The following is a 24,486-nucleotide window of genomic DNA, read 5'->3' as shown; positions in this document are numbered from 1 at the left end:
GGTGATAACCGATAATATTAATAATACATTTTATTAACAGGGATCTTTCTTAGGATGCAAGGTCACCTTACATCATTTACTAACTACATATTAGCATAATATGTAGTTAGTAATATCCTACATCACATTATTAGTTCTTTTTGCTGTGGTGTTGTCGTCTATGTGTTGTGATATATGAAGATCTTTCTCGTTGTTGTTTTACAGGCCTTTCCTGGGAACAGTAATGCAGACAGTGTGGTCCAGCACAACCTCCAGCACCCTGTGATCGCTCGCTTCGTCCGCGTCGCTCCTCTCCGCTGGAATCCAAACGGTCGGATTGGACTCAGGCTGGAGGCCTACGGATGTCCTTACAGTTAGTTTTCCCCCCTATTCTACTCTGAAGCATCCATAATGCAATATTCATCTGTCTTCATTAGTGCTGGTGACTGTTTGTTCATATGTTGACTTTATGTATGTTTTCCTCTGTTTTTAAATCAGTCGAAAATTTGTTTAACCTCTTTTAAGATTAAAAATAGTAACTATTTATTAAATAGTTACTTTTAGACTTGTGGCTCATTCACAAAATTCTTAATCAGGCTGTAGATGTTATTTTCATTCTAATTTATTTGCCTTATTTGTACTTAATACGGTTAATTTATTGGAATTCATTCTGTGTGTTTGAACACTTTTAGTATTCATAATTAAGAACAAAATTCTCACTGTGGATTTAAAAATGATTTCCCATTTCCCTGTATATAGTGAAGGTGTAGACAATATGAATATCCAGTGATGAACTTGTGTGTTAACAAAGACAAAAGGGCAGTTTGTTATTTATTCAGAAATTCAACATTAGTAGGGTTTAATCTCTGTTTACTATGTTTTTAGCGATTATATTTCCAATGGAGTAAATATTAAGCTTGATAAATTTTCAGAAGACTATCAGTGTTTGCATGCTGGATTGAATTTTAAAACACTTCTTTGTTAGATTTGTTAGTGAATATTCAAAGGAATACAATAATTAATAAATGTTTATGTTGTAATATGTAGTATGTAGTTAGTAACATCTACTTAGGAAAGTTATTAGAGATTTGAGACTTAATTCAAACGTATAAGGTTTGTTGGTGAAGTCAAAATGTTTTGACTTCAAGATGAAGAGCTCTCTAAAAAATACACAACGCTGTGAATTTTGTTCATGTATTTCTCAAAAAGGACAAGAAAAAATGCACACAAAACTTTGTTAATATTTCACTAATGATGAAAGACTCAGTTTTGCAAAATAAACTAATTTCAATATGGCCACAAAAACACCAGCCTAGCGCCAAGACTTTTTAACCAAAAAACAAGAGTTGTTTTTTTATTGTCCCACTTTCATTAAACTAATTTATTTTCAAAATGTCAAATCGCACATTTATGTGGTCGATGGAGACGCAGCTGCTGTTGTGATCGTCCTTTTTTCAGATTCTGACACGGTGAGCTTTGACGGCGACAGCAGCCTTGTTTTCAAGCTGAGTCAAAGACCGAGACAGACGTCCACCAACACCATCTGTCTGACGTTTAAAACCATGAGAAACTCTGGCTTTCTGCTTCACGCTGAAGGACGGAATGAGCTCGGCCTCACTTTGGATTTACAGGACGGACGACTTCTGCTGCTCCTTAGAAAAGGTACGACTCCGACACCTCGATGGTTAAAACTCAAGTCTTCAACAGTTGTGTGTCTTAGCAGGTACCTTTTCCTTTGCTGTTTTGTTTGGTTCCATTGTCATTCCAATAACAATTACAGCCAGATGAGACAAGTATTCAGAGGCTGTCTTCTAATTAAACAAGTTGGAGGCTTGGCTGGTTTGTGATTCATCAATTTCCTCCCGTCTTGCAAATGCAGACACTTGCAGGTCTACCTCAGGAAACCATCTGTGAGCAGTTTTAATTGCTCAATCCCTGCCTTTCTAATTCCAATTCATTGACTTTAAAAATCACATCACAGGCAACAACTGGCTAATTTGCGCCTTTGTCTGCATTAGATTTGCATTAGTTAGTGCAGGTTTTGCTTCAGCTAAGCCATTAAGGTCACTCATTTAGCCTCAGCAGCCTTCAGAAGCTCTTATAGAAGTCCCTTCGTTCCACTCTGTTTGCCCAGAGCTGTCCAGGCTGCCGGAATAGATGTCCACACTCATTTAGGATGTAAAATACAATCCAGTGGATGCAGTAATGCACATTTATGAAAATGCCTCAACATATATCAGAGGCTCACGTACACATATTTGGGGTTTTATTTTGGCACTGTGATTAGTGCGGTTGCAGATAAACATTTGCGTTTTTATTGGATTTTCAGCACAAACAAATCAAAACATTTCAAAGCTGCTAAATAAAAAAGCACAATGTAATGTAGCTCACAATAGTGACACTGTTACATTTTATTTAGCACCTTTGATCGTTTATCTTTCATTAGAACCAGATAATCAGATGAAAATATGAAGAAAAAAAACTCTCCTATTGAAGCAAAGGGTTAAAGGTCATGACTCATTCTAGTTGTTGCTGAATGGTAGACTCAACGGGATTTTCAGGAAGGTGTCGTGCTCTCGCCACGGAGATGTCAATACGTTACTCTGCTTTTATCTGCACACCAACATGCTCATGTCGGAAAAGACCCACCTGTGTTTGAGTTGATGGTCCACAGTGTTGGCTGTGGAGAGCATGAATTATTTCTGCAGAGTATAAAAGTCTCTCTAGGCTTTTGATGTAGGCATCGTTTCTATTTGGGGGTGCTGAGCAGCAAAAATAATTATTTTACCAACAATTGAGTATCATTAACATTAGTCTGTTGACAAAAAGGAGGTTTGATTTGAGCAAGTTATTGCCCAATTTAGTAAATACCAGGTACAAAATGTGTCAAGTTTTTTGCTCTTCTTAAGGCACCTCAGCTTTTGCCCAAATTTGAAAAGGCTTGCTACCTCCAAAGAGACGCAGGAGCGACTCATCTCGGCGACATTTAAAAAAAAAAAAGAATCTATTTCTCTTCTTTTTCTTTTTTTTTTTTTATATGAATCTCATCAGTAGTGTGATATGAACAGGCAACATGCATTGTCCATATGAGTGGCCAACATGCCCGTTTAGCACTGTGAGACTTTTGTTAACGAAAGTTGCATTGCAAACACTCATTATTCTGCCTCGTCTTTTTGGACGTCCCGTGGATCATCGGGCTCGGCGCAGGTGAAATTGTTTCGAGTCCACCTCCTGACTTTTTTGCTGCCATAAGCCTCTGAACCTTGTTAGAAATCAAAATTGGATTTCTTATATCTGGTGACCTCTGCGGCAAAGGTGTATAAAAAGAGACCTTGCTTTTGCATCTCAGCAAAGTCTTTCAGCCTCTGGGGGACATGGCAGTGTGAGTGGCTGACAAAAAATAATATGAAAACCAGATTAGGTCCAGATTTTGACTTGATAAGGCCAATTGTCTCGAAATTTTTAATCACCTGATCTTTTTTTTAAATCCTGCTCTTCTTTGTTTTGCATTTTGAAGCTCTGCTTACAACCTGGCTATGATCCACTTGCACAAAATGAGACTTTTTAAAATTATTTTTAAGATTTCAGTTCAAGAGTATATTTTGAATGTCTCCTTATATTTTGTGTTATTGTACAGCTTAGATTGGATTTTAGACATAAATTCTGACATGTGTATCTCTAACAGAGACTAACAGTGTAGAGGAAAGATGTATATGTTTACTGTTTCATATATTCTATGTTATGGAGCATTGTTTTTCATTAAAGATTTCCGTCTGTAAAGTACAGCAGTCTGAGTTTTTTGCAGAAAGATGTAAATTCTGCAGGTTCTATAGGTGAGTTACTGTGTGGGATGCACATCTACAGCCTTAGCTCAGCATCCAATTGCCACTGGAGCATAAATCCAGCTTTAGGAGGTGAGATAGCACTGGAGAGCACAGATAAGGAGGAAATGGAGAGGTGGAATATTGCAGATTTAAAGCAAAACGAGATGCAGTAAAAAAAAAAAAAAGGAGAACCTGTGACATATTCACTCACAATCCAGAGAAAGTCAAGTTTCTATTAGAAGTTATTCGAAAAGTCAGTCTAGAGATCCCAAACTGAACATGAAGTTTCCTAATTAATACTGCCATCCTGAGTAGTTATACAAAACTTTAGTATAACGGAAAGTAGAGAATAAGACAGACTGAAAAATCATCCCAGAATTTCTAAATCATAAGAAGAGGACTCAAAAAAATTAGCAATAGTGTTATCAGGCAGTTTCTGAAGAATTAAGTCATTCAAAACAGCGAATGAAGGTCATAAAACCCGAGAATCTTTCTCCAGTAGAATTTCAGCCGGGACAATTACTGTGAACAATGACGGAGATTTTCTGCGCGGTTTTGGAATTGTAATCTGCCTGTAGTTTTAGCAATGGCAGCAGAGGAAGTGGACAAAGTCCCTGCCGGCCACGCTTAGAAATATTGAGCATTTACAGTCGGAGCAAGAGGATTGTTTGAGACATGTTATTGCCAGTCAAAGATGATGTGCACTTCTCGCACAGCAGACACAATTTCTAGTTAGCTTCATAGCACTACATGGCCAAACGTTAGCGGTTGAGTAAAATCAACCGCTAACGTTTGGCCGCTAACTTCAACACAGTCTAAGCCCCCAGGAAGCACAGAGCAGGAAGCTAGTTCTTTACCAAGCTAGCTAGAACTTTCGTCTTTCGGTTTTGTCTTCTGAAATATTTTCAAGTATTTTCTCACCTGTCTTTTTTTAATATGTGTATAACCAAGATATTCTCTAATACAGTGGTTCCCAAAGTCTGGGGCGCGCCCCCTAGGGGAGGCGCAGTGCCTTTGCGGAATGAAAAAAACAACAACAAAAAAACCAGTTACACAATGTTTTACTGTAAAGATGGTTAGTAGTGTATTTTGTTGCAACCTGCAGTGTGAAATAAACTTCAGTGAAGTTTGAAAACAAAATATGTGTATAGGTTTATGTCTGGTTGAATGATGTGTGTGTCCGGTTGATTATTTTTGGGGGGGGGGTATTTTATTGTAATCCATAGGGGGGCCCAGAAGAAAATCTTTGGGAACCACTGCTCTAACAGATGTTGGCAGACTTGCTGGCAGCAGGTGATGCAACAGCTGTGTACATTTTCTACACTACACTGCTGCTTTTATCCAGCACTGAGTCATGTCAGTCCCATTGATGTTTGTGATTTTTTTTTGTCAGTTGTTTATATTGGTCTACTTTCATTGCTTCCAAAAAAGACAATATAAACTCATTTAGGGTTAGGGCTAGTCACACAACTATATTCCAAGTGAAACAGCAAAAAACAAGAACCCAAAATCTTAGCATGAAAATATCCAAACCATTTGGAAGGAACACATTTGTCACTCATAGTTAAAGACAACCAGTTTTCATCTCCAGACCTCAGTCTGCCGATCAATAATTAAACATACATCAGTCTTCTTCTCTCTGTCTCCCACCACGTCTTCAGTCTCTCCCCTCCTTCTGTTGTGACAGATTAATATAGATTAATGATTTAATACTTTTAACTTAGTCACTCTCCATATTTTATTCTTTCTTGCCCTATTTCAAACAGTGTCTGATTCATATTTAATGAATGAGTGAGTGCATTTAGCAAGGTCTTCACCTCAGTTTCTCAGCACAAAGATCTTTTGCTCTGTTGGCACTTTAGGGAGCACTTTGAGAGTCAGCGGCGCTTCCTTGTTCATTTATTCATGCTCGTCGGCCTCTTTTCTCACCTCTTTTAGTGTTAATTACATGAAGTGTTGATGCCGGCTTTCTCTGAGGCTTTAACAGCAAGTGCAGATGAAGGCCTTGTTCCTGAGACAAGATCCCTGGGAGAAACGCTTCTTTTTAACCCTTCATTTTTAATAAACCCCCCTCTTCTCCCCCAAATATTCAGAAATTTGTAGCTTGAGAAGTAATTTTAATGACACTAAGCAATTTCTTTTACACAATGACAAACCAAGGCTTAACAATTAGGGTGCATTCACACCAACCCTGTTTAGTCCGCTTTAATTTAACTCCAGTCCGTTTAGAAAGTCCAGTTCGTTTGGGGGAGGTGTAAATGCACAATCTAACTCTGGTCCGCCTAAAAACCTCGGCCTCAATTTGGGTGAAGTGAACTCTGGTGCGATTCGAATGCATATGTGAACGCTAAGTGGACTGGGCAGTGCTCCAAAAGCACAAAGCGAGCAATAACGCAGGGAATTCTGGGTGAACAGGTTTTTCAAAGGGTTCAGTTTGTTTGAAACAAAGCAGCGTGAAAGCAAACCACATCAGTTCAAAATGTAACAAATGTTGCTACTTAGGTCCCCAGTCGAACTGAATCTACCGAACTATCAAGTGTGAAAACATCCAATTAAACTCTGTGTGTATTTGATGTAATTAATGACATCAATGTTTGTCATACAAATACAGCACCCTAATTGCCTCAATCTATGATCAGCATCATCAATCGTCGTTTTGCTCTCGAATTCTAGGGAAGAGTTCCAGACAGCATCTTGTGTCTCTGGGCAGCCTGTTGGATGACCAACACTGGCATCGTGTCGCGGTGGAGCAACACGGCAGTCACTTCAACCTCACCGTGGACAAAAACACAAAGTGGGTGGTGATCCCACCATGGTTCACCCACTGGGACTATGACCAGGTGAACTTTCAAAATGTTGATTTATGAGGTGCGCGTGCAAAGTATGCTTCCAGTGCAGCTCATAGTTTCATGCTGACATGTTTTCCTTTCACAGATGACCGTTGGAGCAGATCAGAACCTCGACTCTCAAAACTCAAATAGAAATTTCCACGGCTGTGTTGAAAACCTTCTCTACGATGGCCAGAACCTGATTGGCTTGGCTAAACAGAGGGACCAGAGTGTTACTGCGATGGTAGATATACTTCCAGTGGATTCGTCAAAAAACGCTCATTTTACCTTTAAATGCACAAATATAGGATATATATTTAAATTGCTTAGCAAAATTCAATTCTGTTTTATTCACATAACGCCAGTTCACAACAACTGTCGTCTCAAGGCACTTTACAAAAAAAATCATTTGATTTCAATCATACATTTCAATTGGTCCTACTTATCAAACAATGCCAATAGCTGAATTCATTAGTCTAAGTAGTTTAAAAAGTTTCTATCTAAGGAAACCCAGCAGCATCAAGACATACAGTACATCTAGAATACCGCAAGAAGAAAAAAAAAGTCAACTTTTAGCTCATTGAAAGTTGCTATTTGTAGTACCAGGTACCAGTACTTCTCTTTTTTTAAAATAAAGACAGCAGAAGCACAGATTATGAAGTGTTGCTTCAGGGTTAGGATTATAGTTCTAGGGTTTGGTATTAACTAGTAATGATGAGGTTTGTTTCTAGGCTTTAAGCTGCAGAAATGAATGAAAAATGAAAGGAAGTCAATGGAAAGTCCTTGTGGAGCTAGAAAAACACACAGTGTGTGTGTGTGTGTTTGGTTATTGGATTGGTTCAAGCTGATGTGCACTTCAAACTGCTGTACTAATCCCACACAGAGCTTTTGGAATTAATTAAGTGTTGCATGCTTGATGTAAAAAGGACAGCTGGTATTCCTGCTGGACGTGACGCATCACATTTCCTGCTCTTGCAGTACTTGTGCTGCAGATATGACTTCTCACATCTAAAAGTCTGCTGATCAGAGGAGGAATGTTTTCCATCTATTTTCTCAGCTCTTCTCCCTTTTGCTTCCTCTGTGGCCTTAGAAAACATTTCCCTGGTACTTTTTGTTTGATTTGGTGTTTGTTCCAATGGTATTAAGGAAATTCTAACATCCTTTGTAAGGAAAAACAGCTGATGAGGTTTCAGTACCTACAGATTTGAAAAGTCCTCCATGTTTATTGAACGTCATGTCTCTCACTCTGTCTTTTACTCGTTTGACTCAGGGCAACGTGACATTTTCCTGCTCTGAACCAGTCTTCGTTGCCGTGACATTCACGGGCCCCCGGAGTTTCCTGCGGTTGCCTGGGGACATAGGTCTGCTTTCGGCAGGGGTCTCGCTGGGGCTTCAGTTTCGGACGTGGGACACGGAGGTGTTGCTGCTGACCTTTGATCTCCCGAAGCGAGACGGGACGGTATGGCTACACCTGAGAGACGCCAAAGTACATCTTCAAATCCACAAGGCTGGAAAGCCCCCTGTAGAGCTAAAAGCAGGTCAGTGCGGCCGCTCACAGGTCTCAATCCAAAGTTCACAGTTTGCAAAGCAGCATCTGCTTTTTCTTCCTTTATTGTTTGCTTGCACTGGAAAAAGCGTTCAGTACAAGCAAATACTCAACACTAGAATGAAATGGAAGAAAATCTCTAAGTGGTTTAGATGTATGTAGATTTGCTTTGGCAACTCCGCTCGCCGTTTAGACATATTTTCAGATTTAAAATAAGAATCCAGAACAAAATCAAGATATTTCACATATACATATAAACAACAGCCTCATCAGCATACATAGAAAACATGCACAAAGACTCACTTAAGGCAAATCATGTAAGGTGAATAGTAGGGGACCAAGAATTCAGCCCTGTGGTACACCAACATTCTTTCTCTAGCTACAGTTTAAGGAGACAAAAGTGAGTCACATACGTGAGGAGTTGTGTTTTATGTAACAGGGAAAGGCGATAACACAGGTCGCTTTTCAGAACTTTTCAGATCTACATGCATCACAATCATATCAGAGGTTATATGAATTGTTTTTGTGATAGCAGAAAGGTAATTAACTGTGAAAAAACTACATGCAACTGCAGGTTCATGCTTGAATGACGGTCAGTGGCATTCAGTGGACTTGAGATCACGACAACATCTGACCGTCACAGTGGATGGAACTGAAGTTGCCTCTGCAAGTCCCACATACCCCATCACTCCAGGAGGTCAACTTATCTATGGCGGTAAGAGGAGCTATGCTTTCTTAATAATCTTTTAAACACGGCAGGTTTGACAGGTACAGCAGTTGGCTTTTATTACTTCAATAACACAAACATTTCTGTAAAGAGTTTGCTTGCACTATGTCAAAGTTCTGGGTATTCCTGATTTTTTTAGAGTTCGCCCTGAACGAACCTTTAAACCTTCAAGCAGGCTTCCTTTTATTTTTTTAAAGTGGTCCTGAGCAATAGCTGCATGTGACTTTTTTTTAAACAAACTCTGATTGAGGTATCATGCGAGCATGAAAACGGGCACAACTCACCAGATGAACAATCGTTCTGTCTCAACATACCAGGCAACTTTATTTAAACTAGATTTCCAAGGAGTTGCGTGGAAATTTTTCAACATTTATTTTATTGCATTAATGCAAAAAACCCCAGCAAAGATAACATTGGTTAGGAACATAGCTCAGACAAGGTTATTTTCAAAGAACTTAATCATCTTTCCTCTGTTTCTAAAATACATTACCTTTAAATTCTATTCATTTCCCATAGTTTTTAGGCCCAGTGGTTGGGGACCACTGGTTTAAAGTGTTTGTGCTGTACAGCATGAATACATTTTGGATTTTGTTGTATTTTAAGGTAATTCTGAGGTGTAGATTTTAAGGTGTCATGGCTAACATCGCCTGTAACAGCTGTGGTCATGTAGAATAACTCAGATTGTTTAGCTGACAACTGTGGTGTAAGACGATGGAGAATCAAGCAGATTTTCAGATTTAAACCAAACTTTAGGGCAATTTCATGATTTTCTCTGGACTTCACTGGTTGACTCGTCTTTTACTCCTAGGTTGCCCGGCCGAAGGGAACGGCCGCTCGTGCAGAAATCCCTCCAGTGCTTTCCAAGGATGTATGCGTCTCCTGACGGTGGAAGACGAACTGGTGGATCTCATCAAGGTCCAGCAGAGGCTGATGGGAGATTACAGCAACCTCCAGATCGACATGTGTGGCATTATGGACAGGTGAGGGGAAAAAAGTCCAACAAATTCTTTGTTTTTTTTTTTTTTGGTTTTGTTTTACTCAAATTAATTTTGTCAAATGAACTAATAGTTTACTTTTTCATTTGTTTATTCTTTCAAAAAACAGTTTTCTAATTCAGTTTTATTGTAAGAAAAGAAGTTGGAGTCCACCAGTCACAATCCTTAATCTGTAGAAACATTTTTCACCCTTAATGTTGATGAAAAAAGTTCTAGTTCCATTTACAGATAATTCCACTTATACCAAGACATTATGCCCTAGATATAAGTGAAATAATCTGCCAGTGAAACTAGTACTTTTTAAATCAATATCATGTAATTATTGACTTATAACAAGCTCCTATATGTTGCTGAAAAGTTATTTGTAAGGTAGTTTTGTCTTATTTCAAGTGTAGTAAGACGTTTGCACTAGAAATGAGCCCAAAAACACTTGGTAAGATTTTGCGTTTTTGTAGTGTACTTATGTAACGTAATTTAAATCGAATGTTGTAACATTTTTACAGTCTGATTAACTAACAAAATTTAGTTTAGCATTTGTTTTACAATTGCAATTACAAAAATCCAGCTGCTTTTAAACTTATTTAACTTTCTATGTCCTAATTGCGTTACGAAAATCAATTCTCCGGGACAATAATATGCATTGTGCAGTTAATTGAAGACTCCTTTGGGTTTTTTTAATATTATCATTGCATAGACTTTTAATTCGGTAATAGTGAAATCACACTTTAAATCTTTTTGGGGGGTTTGAAATAGCTCCCTATTGAAAACTCATATGTTTTACAAATCTGTCATAATTCGGTTTAATGACATTTTTCTCCCACCGGAGGCGCCAGACACTCTGGCCCGATCATTTCCTTCGCTTTGCTTACGCTGCTGAAAATGTCAGGACAAGCTCTCCTGCAGGATTTTGCTGCTTTGTTACACAGAAACCTCACATGACATTTGACCTTTTCTGAATCATATGGTAAATGTTAGCGATATTGTCTTATAAAAATGAGTCGGTAGAATTGATTTTCTACATGCTTTTTGCTTTTAAGCTCCGTTCTGGTATTTCTATTACTGATATAATCGACGTCTGATTGATCATGCCATCATATAACCAAGGTATAACATATAGTGGAGGGGAACTTTTCCTCGATCCAATAAACACGTAAAAAACAGTCTGATACTTTTACAGTAAATCAAACGTTAGTGCAATCACAATATATATCCACTTCCGCACCTTTGATTCATTCATGCTAAATTCTCTCGCTGCTGCTCTATTCCCGTTGTTCTACTGCGTGACTGATCGCCTTGAGCTTAAACTCTGCGTCGTAAGCGTGTCTCTTAATAGGAGCCATTTTGGGGTCTTTACACAAAACCCAGCGTGCACCGCACGCTTCTTCTTCTACGGGGGAAAATGAAGTCGGCGGCTGCTTACCGTAGTTGCGAGACCTGTTGTGGCTCAATATTGGTCCATATATAAGGCGCACCAGATAATAAGGCGCACTCTCGGCTTTTGAGAAAATTGAAGGTTTTTAGGTGCGCCTTATAGTGCGGAAAATACGGTAACACGACAAGAATTACGACTACCCAATATGCAACTTTATCAGGAAGCTTTTATACGCGCACAAATAACATCACTTATGTTAAACAACCATAATATTCTGATCTGGGCGAACGTGGAAGGTGAAGTAAATGCTCCATTTAAAGCTTTTGATTATCTATCCCAAAATCCAAATGATGGAGTAAAATCCAATCCAATCACACTAAAAACGTTTGGCAGCATTTACTGTATGTATCGTGCAGATTTAGTTGTTTGTAAAGAAGTTTTTTGTGAAATGCCGTTACTGTTTGTTACATTTGCTCTGCAAACAGTGTGTCTGAATGAGCATTTCAGTGCTTTACAAGTTTTGTGTAGAAGAGAACGGACCTCCTTTTATTTATGTAGAAGAGCTTTACTGTTACAGAGCTTTTGATTTACAGGTGTCATACAGTCATGAAGATGCAAATGTTTATATTGTTCCATACTGTTTCTTGTGAGCAATAAAAATGGCAGTTCAATTACTGATTTCTGGTCTAATCATTTTACTCTTACAAACTCAGCTGTGTATTATAGCTGTAAAACAATTGCTTAGTGAGTTAAATACAGTTAAATTTGGTACTGTTTTAGGATTTAATTAAATGTTAGTTAAATTTCAACTCTTCCATGAGAGTAAATTTTACTCTATTTAGACTGGGACCAAATGTCTTTTTTAGAGTAAAATCTTTTTTCAAATTGACTAAATTTTACTCTGGAAATTTTCCTGTGTAAGAACACGCAAAAAAATAAATAAATACACCTGTTCTTTTTCCTATTCTTTTATTTGGATTACTGTGTAACTTTGCCATTAAAATGATCAATACACCAGTCCCTTGTCTGTTCTGATTAGATCTGTTGCTGGCAGAGGGACCGATGGTCATCCCTCTAGTGTCCGTGTTGATCCAAAAGCTCCAGAGTGGAGAATCGACATGTTTACCACTTCAACTAAACACACAGACCGAACTAGACCCCACATCCTGTTTGAAGGTTGTGATTATGATAGGGTGACCAAACGTCCGTATTTCCCGGGACATGTCCATATTTCACGTCCTGTCCCGGGCGTCCCGGGTTTTTTTTAGAAAGTGAGGAAATGTCCTGTTTTTTAAATTTCCTTCATTGGACCATTAAATTTACAGGCACTAGGGCGCTGCGCACGGCGCTGCGTGTGACGTAATCCCTGAGCCGCGTCAGTGCTGGCAGCCCTGTTCTTAATCAGAAGATAGATAAGCGTGGCTGTCAGTACACCAACAACATGCCAAAGCGCAAATGTATGGAGTTTCCCCGCTTTTTAAAAATAAATGGCTTTATTGCTACGATTAGAACAAAATGCGTTCGTGTTCTCAAACAACGCAATAAACCCAGAAGCAATAAAAATCTACAAAATTATTTAAAAATGATATTTTTATAAGTTAAAGATTTGCTGTATTGCTGAAGCAGTGTTGGAGCTTTGTGCCATCTGACCTATAAAATGTATTCATTCCCTTGATGCTCTATTCATGGAAAAACCTGATGATAACCTTATATTAAAGCAGAAAGTACGGCAGCCGTCGTAAGAAAGGCTTACAGCAGGGGTGTCAAACTCCAGTCCTCGAGGGCCGCTGTCCTGCAACTTTTAGATGTGCCTCTGCTGCACCACACCTGAATGGAATAATTAGGTCATTAGCAAGGCTCTGGAGAACTGATCTACACAAGGAGGAGGCAATTAAGTCATTTCATTCCAGTGTTTTGTACCTGTGGCACATCTAAAAACTGCAGGACACCGGCCCTTGAGGACTGGAGTTTGACACCCCTGGCTTACAGTATTCAATTATGCCGCATTAACTGATCAGTACAGTACTGCGAGGGAACGTAAAAGAACATTTATCTCCCCATGTCCCCTAGAGGGCTCCATAAAAATCACCTCTGTGGGAGTTAAATCAACACTGGGCTTTTTGCTGTGCACATTGTTTGGTTGGACTTCCTGCATTTGGGGACAAATCAGGCCAAGTGGACTTTAGTCAGGTTTTTTTTTATTTTTTTATGGACTTTTCAAGTGAGATATACTCTCATTGTTTAGGGTACTGCTGTGATGTCATGAGCACAAAGATCATGACATAGTGATGTCATAGTGAGAGGCTTTGACTCTGTCAAAGTCCTGGTCACAGTCATTGTGTTCCAAGAGTTCCAAGGTAAGGTTACTTTCTGTGAGTAGGAGACATAAAGCGATTGCTATCCAATGAAACGTACATCGCAAGATTCGCGGACTAAGACCAGGTCGGATCAATTAACTGAGAATGATCCACGGTCCCAGAAGAAAACCCTGAAAAATGATAGTGGAAGAGCTAGAGAGACAACGCGGCCTTCCAGACTGCAAGAGATCAAGCGAAGAGAAAGTTCTGTGTCCAGGGAGAGAAATCAAAGTATTGAGAAAAACTTACAGACACAGCTGGACAATGTTTATAAGCAGAAGAAGGAATTTAAACAGTTAGAGGCTAAACATTTTAAACTTTCTATCAATCATAAAGGGATTTTGACTAAACTTCAGGAAAGTGAAACTAGAATTCAGGAACTTGAAAGTCAGGTAAAATACATGGAACGATGTCTTGCAGAGAAGACGTATGCTCTGAGGACTGAAACCACACGGGGGTATCATCTGGATGATACAATAGCAACACTGAAGGGGTTCAAAGAACGAGCGCTGGCCGCAGAAAAACAGGTGAGGGAGCTTACAGATGAAAACCAAAGAGTGAAAGTACAGCTAGACATGTCTAACCAGAAAGCAACCACATTTAGAAATGAATCAGAGGCCCTTAAAGTCGACCTCAAAAAGCAGTTAGATCTTATGAGAACGAAATTGAAAACGATTGGCAATCTTAAGCTCGATTTGGATGCAAAGCAAAAGGCAATCGATGCTCTAAAAGAAGAGATTCAGAAACAACACAAAGTTACCCAAGAGATAGAACTTGAGGCGAAAAGAAATCGACAGAATGAAGAATCATCACTGAAGCGGGTAAAATACATGGATGAAGAAAATTTGAGTTTAAGAAAAGAAGTCAGGTCTCTACACAAGTCTTTGTACGATTTTGAGATGAAGTTGTCAAAACAAGATTTGCAATACCAAAACCTCCAGGAGAAATTTGAAAATGCACACACAGAAAGAGCAATCCTGCAGAAAAAAAACCACAAACTGGACATTTCTACAGCGAGTCTTGAGAAAGAGGTTGTTGAAACCCAGACACTCCTGGAAAAGTCCCAGCAAGAGAATCAGTTTCTGAAGAATCAAGTGGAGCAGATGAAGATAAAGCTGGCTGAAACGATTCACATCGCCAAGGAAAGAAAAATTAAATTTGAAAAAGACCTCCAGCGTACACAAGAGGATTTTACGAAACTGAAGATGCAGAGAGAAGACGCTGTGACAAAAAACAGAAGAGCCACAGAAGCACTTTACTCTAATGAGAGAAAAATTGGAATACAGGCTGATTTAATTCGCGAACAGGATTGTAAGATTATAGAGCTAACTAAGGAAGTTCTGCGACACCATGAGAATGCTCAGAAATTTAAAGTGGTTAGAGCAACTTATTCTAAGGTGCAAAGGTTAGGGCTAGATGAAGAGAGAGGAGATATTATACTTCTCCCAGACACCGACAGGAAAACAGAAAAACTAAAAAGGTATCGAATTGAGAACCGCAGATTGTCCAAAAAACTGGAAGAGAAAGAGACAGAAATTAAGGATCTCAAGCTTGAGGAGCAGAAGCTGCATCATGTGGTGAAGAATCTCAAATCTAAGTTAGACTATCTGTCAGAAGATGCATTGCATGAAGTGCATGTGAGTCAGACCAAATTTAAAGCTCTCAGAAGACAGATAAAAGCCCAAGAAGCAGAGATTAGTGCATATGTAGCAAGAATGAAATTGCAAGATGCCACCAACGAAGAGTTGAAAAATAAACTTAAAGACATCTCATTATCAAAGAAAAACATACTTCCACCCATTGAGTCAAAAAATATCGAACTGAAATCTGAGGACTCAGACCCAAAGTCTATGAAGAAACCCCGAAAAATTGTTTATCTACCGCCTCTTCAAATCAGTTCATTTGGAAAAGCAAAAATGTAAAGGGATGTGGTTGTTTATGTTTGACTGCCTCTGGGCTATCAAAATGACGTCATTAAGCACCTCATTGCCTCACGTGGGCAATGACAGCGAGACCTGGAGGGTCTCACCAACATGTCTTCCATTAAGGAAGCTGAGCCTGGGGACTCTGGGTTGGGCTCTCCAATCCCTAGGGACAAGGTCGCCGAGGTGGTTAAAAAACTCCTCAGTGGCATGGCCCCGGGTGTGGATGAGATCCGCCCAGAGTTCCTTAAGGTTCTGGATGTTGTAGGGTTGTGTTGGCTGACGCGACTCTGCAATATCGCATGGACATCGGCGGCAGTTCCTTTGGATTGGCAGATTGGGGTGGTGGTCCCCCTGTTCAAAAGGGGGACCAGAGGGTGTGCTCCAATTATAGGGGACCATGGTCTTGAGCCGGAAAAAGGTAGAGTGCCTTCTCCGGGTCGGGGGGGTTGTCCTGCCCCAAGTGGAGGAGTTCACTTGGGGCAGTGAACTCCGGGATCTTGTTCACGAATGAGGGAAGAAGGGAACAGGAGATCGACAGGCGGATCGGCGCAGCATCTACCGTGAGGCGGGCTGGATGGATGGATGCCTCTGATTGGTTGTTTCTAGATAGCACTGGGAGAAGGAAGAGGAAATAAAATTTTCCCATATTATCTCTCATGCCATAATTTCGCAACATAATGATAGTTTCAACAAATATGTTAAAAAATGCCAAGCTAACACTGTGGACTGGCTGCAGAGCAGAAAGGAGGCTGTTTTTTATAATCATTTTATTAAGAATGTTTAAATTTCTGTCAGTAGTAAAAATATTGATAATTGTAAAAAGAGCAAAGACAGAGAAATCCTAGATCCCATGGAATGATGCTAACTAGCTTGTAAATGAACACAGTGTTGCTCACCTGTTTTTTTACTGGGACAGGGGTCAAAGGTTATGTTGGGATTGGAGCTGCTGCTGACTGACTCGCCTGTTGTTAATGTGGTAAAAGGTACAGGGACAAGTTAAATATGTGAATTTCTTGGAATTTCTTTTCCTTCGTTCATTAAATGCTAGTGAAATGGAGGCAAACAACAGTCTGTAGCTAAGCTAACTATGCTAAATGATTGATAGTCTCACAGAGTCTACCCACCACTCTTGGAAAAAAACTGTGCTACAAATTGACTCTCATGTCTTTTTCTCTCTCTTTTTGTTGAAAACCTGACTTTATTATTTTTCTAGGCAGCATAGTAACTGCCACAGTTGTTCTGGGGCCTCATGCATGTTCGGTGCCATATTTTATGCACAAGTCGGCATGTATAAAAATTAATTGGTTTGATGCTTCTTGGTCTAAATAACAATGAATGAATAACAAACAACATAACACGCAGACAAAATAAAAAAAATAAAAATAAACGGATGTGAAAACTTCACTTGAATGTAAATAGTACTTTACCTCAGTTTTTGTCTCATAAAGGTGCAACGCATTGGTCCGTGCATCGAAGCTCATGAAATGCATCTATGGGGTCATTTCATTCTCACTAAAAAAAGAAAACGGGGTTGGATCAACAGATTAACTCCAAACAGGATTGATTACTTTAAGGTGACCAAGGTGTGTATACAATCACACGTACATAAGCAGCAGCATTACGCGGCACAACGTAATTGTGTCACAGCGCTTTGGCTCTGGTGGAGAACATCACCAAATAAATATATAATTTGATATAGCCAAATGCTAAAATGTGTTTTGCTACATGGTGATAATTTAATGCCGATGTTTATTACATTACGAAGTGTTCTAAGACTAAACTTTGCCTTATAACCAGTTAGTCAAGTCAAGCCTTGCTCCTAAATCTATGTTTAAATTTGTGTTTATTGAATATTGCGATACTAAGCATTAATGTTTTGTTTTCACTTTATTTACAGTTTACCCGGCATGTCCATGTAAAAGCACTCAGCAATAAAATTAACAACGACAATCTTATGTTCTTTGTAACACTCTATATTTAAAACCCTGGACAAAATGATAAAGAACTTTATTTGGGAGGGGGAAAAGCCTAAAATGTCTGTCCTAAAACTCCAAACTAAAATAGAATACAGAGAATTGTGGCGTTAATGTTATGCATGGTTAAAAACTACAAATGGCCACCTGTGATGACATCATAAAAGAGCGTCAGGCTTGGGTAGTCCGGGTGACGCTGATTGTTATAATGAAGCCCACGCTGGGAGTTTGTTGGTCCTTAATAAACCAATAACGATGATACAGTTTGACTCAGCGCACTCTTTGTAATACCGTATTTGGGTTACATGTAGAAGGTTGGAAGTTGTTTTCTACAGCTGCATCAGAACCAGACTGTCTCGCCCCTTGTTGTTAATTCTTTATCTTTGGTATAAAACTCATGTGTTGTCTCTCTCTGACAGAGCTTTTCATCCAGACCTGCTTCATTACTGATTGTCCTACATGCTCTCTGTATTGTGCACAATATATGAATAAACCTGATTGAGTGATTTCACCTGAACAGTGCTTGGAAATAGTATTTTTTCCACGACAATGACATAAGATTTAGTAAAAAAAAATATTGACATAAAATCTGAGAGTTTTTCTCCATTTTTCCAGATGTTGCAACGTCAGTCTTGTGCCACATTTTCGTCACCTAATGATTGTGGCCTGTCCCATTTTCTATGATTTATTTAATGTCTTCTAAAGTTTTTAGTGCTTTATTTCTCACCAATGCCCTCAGCAATCTGTGCTTGAGAAAATGTCAGGACAAGGTGACTTGCAACAACTGGATTTGATTTGGAGCTACTCAGGCAAACGTCAACCATTGAATTTGATGGTTAATTCCAAATCGAGGGGTATCCACACCCTATTATGTAATTAAATATCTTGTTAATACTTGTATAACAGAAGGCGTGGGCACAACTTAAAAAACTGTTTTTTTTTTTAATTAATATTATTTGATTAAGCCACAGGGACCAAGGCTAAAGCTCTAAGGGTATATAGAACATTGGATTCGAGGATGATAGTATCAGCACATATTTAAGTTTATTAATCAGTCCCGGACCGGATAACCTCTGCTTCATCTCCCCCAGATGTTCCCCAAGTTACTGTGAGCATGGAGGCAGCTGCACTCAGTCGTGGAGCACGTTTGACTGCAACTGCTCCGGCACCGGCTATGGTGGAGCCACATGTCACAGCTGTAAGGATGTGTGTTGATTACTGCTGCTTTGGACATAATTCACTCTATGTGGGAATGTTTGCACCAATCTCCATGTTTCCTCTGAGGATGACGAGCTCTGATGAGCTGTCATCCTCAGAGGATGGCATCAGAACATGAAGAATTTTATATATATATATATATATAGTTCTTTTTTCGCCCTCAGCAATATACAAGCGGTCCTGTGAGGCCTACAAACACAGAGGCAACACATCGGGATATTATTACATTGACGCTGACGGTAGTGGACCCATTAAACCACAGCTGCTATTCTGCAATATGACAGGTAGCTTTCACACACACACACACACACACACACACACACACACACGCACACGCACACACACCCCCACACACACACACACACACACACACACACGCACACACACACACGCACACACACACACACACACACACACACACACACACACACACACACACACACACACACGCCATCCAATCACAGCATGTCGTCACTCAGGTGTCCAGTCTCTCTTTCAACAGCCAGCGTTCCAGCCTGTCCTGGATCTTTAAAGGGAATTTCTCACTCAGGCAGAATATAAAAAAAATATTTATTTTTTTATTTTTTTGATACAGAAGTCGAGACGTGGACAGTGGTCCAGCACAACAACACAGAACTGACCAAAATCCAGCCGTCCACAGAAAGAAGTCAGCATCTGACTCACTTTGAATACGCTGCGGACGAAGAGCAGCTAATGGCAACCATCAACCAATCAGAGTACTGCGAACAGGAACTGGCTTACCACTGCAGGAAGTCCCGCCTTCTCAATTTGCCAGGTGAGGTTTGACTGTTAACTACAGCAAGAGTACAAGAGAATCAGATTAACATGAAGAGCAATTTAAGAGCGATTTGATTCTGATTTTGAGGGTCCGGATTGGATTTAGAAACAATCTAAAGATTCTGTTCAATTTCTGTCAGTTTATATTTAAACAAAATAAGTTTGTGCACAAAATTCTGCAGCTTCAATTACCCTTTGCTGGGTAAGCTTAGCTGCCTAGCTTTTTTGTAGATTAAAAAACAAAATAAAAAACTATTCAAAATATCATTTTACAAAAGATTAAGCAGACTAAAAATGATTTCTGAGCATTTTGAATCGATTCGGAATTTTCACGACTATCAATTGCAATTCTGTCTTTTTTTTCTTTCTGCACCTCTGATTTATATTGGCCCAAATTTGCACATCACTGCATCCCTATAAAAAATGATACCGACACAGAAATGATCACAGACAAATCATTTCCAGTAGTTCAAAAAGGTCACAAAATTCTTCCTTTCTCAGATGTCTAATAGCTGTTAGAATCACTGAAAAGATTAAGGACACAACTCAGAGACTTTCAGAAGTAGAACGGTCAGCCTGACACCATCTGTCCACCCTGTCTGTGGGTTTCAGAGGGCGGTCCGCTCAGCTGGTGGGTCGGAGGGCCCGGCACAGGACAAAGGCAGACCTACTGGGGCGGGGCCCTTCCAGGCAGCCAGCAGTGTGCCTGCAGTCTGCAGGAGAACTGCCTGGACCCCAAACGCCACTGCAACTGTGATGCTGACCACCGCACTGTGTGGTACTGTAGTTTTACTTTTTCTGGGTTTTTTTTAACACTTAGGATTTTCAACACTTGTCCAGGGTTTTTCCTTATCAGATGGTGCATGCTGGGACTTCTGTTAATTCGGTCCTTCTTCTTCCTGTCCGCCGACTCTGTTCATCCAGGTCCAGTGACTCTGGTCTGCTGACCCATAAGGAGTCCCTGCCTGTCAGATCGTTGGTACTAGGGGATGTCCGGAGGCCAGGATCAGAGAGCTCCTACCAGGTGGGACCCCTGCGTTGCTATGGAGACAGTAAGTTAGTGCTATCATAGTACAGCGTGTGAAGTACCTCGATTTTTGTATTTCCTGATTTCTGCTTTTGTAACTCATCTTTGTTTTGTTCTGTCTTTTTTACAGAAAGTATCTGGAATGCTGCGTTTTTTGCCAAGGAAACGTCGTACCTTCACTTTCCCACCTTCCACGGAGAGCTGAGCGCCGACATCTCGCTCCTGTTTAAGACCACCTCATCCTCCGGCGTCCTCCTGGAAAACCTGGGCATCAGAGACTTCATTCGACTTGAACTCAGCTGTGAGTGAAATCTGAGGAGTAGGATGGCAAATCCCGACTTTCCTGCGATACGAGTACAAATTGAGCAGCGCCGATCATCCGGGATCAAGCTCAGTGGGGGCTGATGGGCTCACATCAGACTTAGGCTTTCTCATCTTTAAAAGACACACTTCCCTTTTCACACAACTTCCTTTTATACCGTGTGTGTAGAGATCGCCGAGGGTATAACGTATTGAGACACCTGGGTGTGATGCAAGTCCAAACTTAACTGTGACAATAATTTGTGAGAAAGTGTAAGATAGTTTTTTTTTCTTTCTTAAAAAATACTTGAATGTTAAATTTGATTTTGAAGAAAACCTGTACAATGATATAATAACAAAAAGCTAAAAATATTAGCTTGTATTTATGATGACATCCTACCATTCTTCCAGAAAAACATTCGTAAGGTCAGACTCGTTCTTCCACACTAAATACTCTCATATAGACCGTTGGTTATGTAAGGTTCATTCAGAAATGTATATAAAACGTATCACAGAAGCCCAGCCGTGTTTTGGTGTGAAACAACTTTAAAATAAAAGGAGCTTAGACCATCCATCCATCCATCCATCCATTTTCTAACGCCCTTGTCCCTCAGTGGGGTCAGGAGGTGCTGGTTTCTATCTCCAGCTAACGTTCAGGGGAGAGGCAGGGTCACCCTGGACAGGTCGCCAGTCTGTCGCAGGGCAACACAGAGACAAACAGGACAAACAACCATGCACACACACACACTCACACCAAGGGAGAATTTAGAGAGACCAATTTACCTAACAGTCATGTTTTTGGACTGTGGGAGGAAGCCGGAGAACCCGGAGAGAACCCACCATGCACAGGGAGAACATGCAAACTCTGTGCAGAAAGATCCCTGGCCGGGAATTGAACCTAGGACCTTCTTGCTGCAAGGCAACAGCTCTACCAACTGTGCAGCCCAGAGCTTAGATCAGATTCTGAAAAACAGCTCCACACCAAAAACCCCTTCGCATCAAATTTTTGCACTTAGCACAATGCTGTCAGGCTGGTACTGTTCTTATGGGAACCTCCAAGCCCAGACTGGCTCATTGGATCGTCAGATGAAAAGACAGAGCTTAGATCGGGCCTAAAAAAAATCTACCTCTACACACTACGTGCCAACTCTGCCTTCTCTCTTTTACGTGGCCCACCATCTTTTGGTCTTGCACTTACACTTTGTTGTAACACCACTGATGCTGGTATTTAATTGGTAGAATATTTTGCTACTGGACCTGAAATTCACAAAGTTTTTTAGAGTGAACAATTGTTTTATGCAAGAGCACCTTGCATGCCAAGGCGCTTGATTTTACACCCCGTGGCCATGGAAATAGAACGCTTAACGGTGTACATATTTGGACTAAAAATATCCAGTAGAGCCTTGTTGTGTTGTAAACTTTATGTGCAGAACTAACTGCGCAATGCATCATTCTGTAACGCAACTTCAAAGACATAAAAACAAAACAGAGAGGACTCCAAGCTGACATTAAACTGCTGTTTGGGAGCATTAAAGTTGTCATGCAGCTACAGTAGAGAAAAAGGATGGACCAAACCTTTATGTCAGTGTTACAAGTTACGTCTAAACTCAACTTGAGTACTTGTGATTTTTACATACCATTACATCCCTACGTGGAACTGATTGGAACACCTAAATGTAATGATATGGATTGCCTAGCAAACATAGTCTATATTGTTTTCAAGATCGTTTTCCTTTAGGAAAGATTTAACTTCAGATCAACACTGGTGTTGATAGAAATTGGGGCAATTTTTAAAAATATAACTAGGTGAAAGCTCTCTTTTAGATTAGAAACCAGTGAGAAAAATAGTTTTCAAGATGTTGAATTAGGAAAGAACCATCTTGATTCTGTTCAGCAGGTATCTTTTCCCTCTCCCGCTCTGTCACAGCCCCCACGGAGGTCGTCTTTTCCTTTGACGTGGGTAACGGCCCACTGGAGGTAAGCGTGAAGGCCGGCGTCCCGCTGAACGACGACAGGTGGCATCGCATTCAAGCCGAGCGGAACGTGAGAGAGGCGTCGCTTCGCCTTGACGAGCTCCCCGCCGCCACACAGGAAGCCCCTGCTGACGGACACATCCACCTGCAGCTGAACAGCCAATTATTTGTAGGTCTGTGAAACTTAGTTCCTGTCATGAAACTTTAAAACCTAATTTGATGCTAACTTTGTTTCCAAAGAAACTGACACTAGAAGTGAGCTTCTATTACAGCTTTGGTTGATGTACGGCGTATGTCCACGGCTAGTGATGGGTAAATGAGGCGTCATGTATCGTTTTGACCCATAGCAAAATATCGATATTCTGTCGACACTGAATACTGACACCTGCTGGACATTATAAATCCCTACAGGCAACACAGTTGACAGACTGATTTGATAACCTAGTCTGTACAATAAGATTTAAGTCATTGTATTTTATTGTATATTATATATTGTATTATGTCATACATTCAGTTAAATTCAAAATATATTTGATATTCTTAGATACAGTCAATAAATAGTGTGAACATGTACCAAGTGATGAAAATTTAAGTGAACATGTTTGGAAGATGTTGAGGATGATTGTGGACTGGGGGGTTTTTTCCCCCCACAAATTTTCATTCAAAAAAATAACTTTTTCCAACATTTAGAAATGTTGGAAAAGTTACGCTGTTACGCTTTTTTGACAAAGCTTCTCCTGTTGTAAAAAAAAATGAAGTAAACAATACATTTATATGAAATAATTTATTAAAAGCAACTGAGTAATTTGTTGAATGGCTGTATACCTGAGTTTATCCAGGGTGAATCTGGGACTTCATTCTGATGCCTGGCCCTTTAATGCCTCAGCATTGAGGAGGTGGATTTATTTAAATAAGACATTTCTGTCAAATATATGAAAAACTTAACCTGCAGAACATAATATGAAAGTAAACTAAGAGTCAATTTCAGCTGAATTTGGATTCAGATAGATCAAGTAGAAACTGAAAAGAACCGGATGAAACAACAACGAAGTGATAACCAATGCCTTATTTTCTGATGTAGATCAAAATGGTCCCAAACTACGAAACCTTTTGTTTGCCTTGAGGCTCCATAGTTGACGCTGCACCGTAAAAGATCAAGAATTATTTTGGCAAATGCATCCCGTTGACGGATTTGCTTCCTTATAAAGACAGTTTGGCGCCTCAGTGTCATTTCAAAACAGTTCCTGTATCAGTCACATGACTTGCTGAAAGCAATATTCACACCGACACGGAGTTTTGTCTAAGGGCTTGACGCATGCGCCGACTCATCGGTGTTACCGGACCCATCACTATCCGTGGCTGTCAGACACTTTTGTGATTACTGGTCTCTAACATGCTCTAACATGCTCCTCAGGTTTTTGGCAGGAATGTGACGCCTAAGTTTAACACAAAATGAAAAAAGTCTTAATCCAGCTTTACTGCAAATTTAAAATCTCTGCCAGTGGATGTTTATGTTGGGTACTAAGTTGATATTTTTAGGTTTGAAAGAACCTACATTATTGGGTTGAGAATCACTTCATCACCTTTAAACTGCTAAATGTTCAGATCATGCTAGCATATTAGCTAAAGCAAAAAATACTCTCT

The 24,486-nt window shown here is 39.9% G+C and overlaps 1 protein-coding gene and 1 long non-coding RNA gene across 2 annotated transcripts in view; one reads left to right on the top strand and one right to left on the bottom strand.

Annotated features, from left to right (window-relative positions):
- LOC102235236 (contactin-associated protein-like 4) overlaps positions 1-24,486 on the top strand; it is a 50,949-nt gene that overhangs the window by 14,735 nt on the left and 11,728 nt on the right. The window contains exons 4-17 of the mRNA XM_023327037.1: positions 205-352; positions 1,438-1,641; positions 6,477-6,643; positions 6,738-6,875; positions 7,902-8,169; positions 8,752-8,892; positions 9,713-9,884; positions 18,618-18,724; positions 18,909-19,028; positions 19,340-19,540; positions 20,155-20,320; positions 20,467-20,594; positions 20,700-20,870; positions 22,797-23,015. Of these exons, the coding sequence (XP_023182805.1) occupies positions 205-352; positions 1,438-1,641; positions 6,477-6,643; positions 6,738-6,875; positions 7,902-8,169; positions 8,752-8,892; positions 9,713-9,884; positions 18,618-18,724; positions 18,909-19,028; positions 19,340-19,540; positions 20,155-20,320; positions 20,467-20,594; positions 20,700-20,870; positions 22,797-23,015 (2,350 nt within the window). The remainder of the gene's footprint in view (positions 1-204; positions 353-1,437; positions 1,642-6,476; positions 6,644-6,737; positions 6,876-7,901; positions 8,170-8,751; positions 8,893-9,712; positions 9,885-18,617; positions 18,725-18,908; positions 19,029-19,339; positions 19,541-20,154; positions 20,321-20,466; positions 20,595-20,699; positions 20,871-22,796; positions 23,016-24,486) is intronic.
- On the bottom strand, positions 16,026-17,240 carry LOC111606500. Its single transcript, XR_002752044.1, has 3 exons — positions 16,981-17,240; positions 16,450-16,515; positions 16,026-16,165 (listed from the first exon to the last, which is right to left on the bottom strand). It is a non-coding gene; the product is annotated as an uncharacterized LOC111606500 (long non-coding RNA).

This window comes from Xiphophorus maculatus, chromosome 22 (genome assembly GCF_002775205.1).
Source record: "Xiphophorus maculatus strain JP 163 A chromosome 22, X_maculatus-5.0-male, whole genome shotgun sequence".
Classification (NCBI taxonomy): Eukaryota; Metazoa; Chordata; class Actinopteri; order Cyprinodontiformes; family Poeciliidae; genus Xiphophorus; species Xiphophorus maculatus.
Note: the sequence above shows the minus strand (reverse complement) of the source record. Positions and strands in the feature narration are given on the sequence as shown.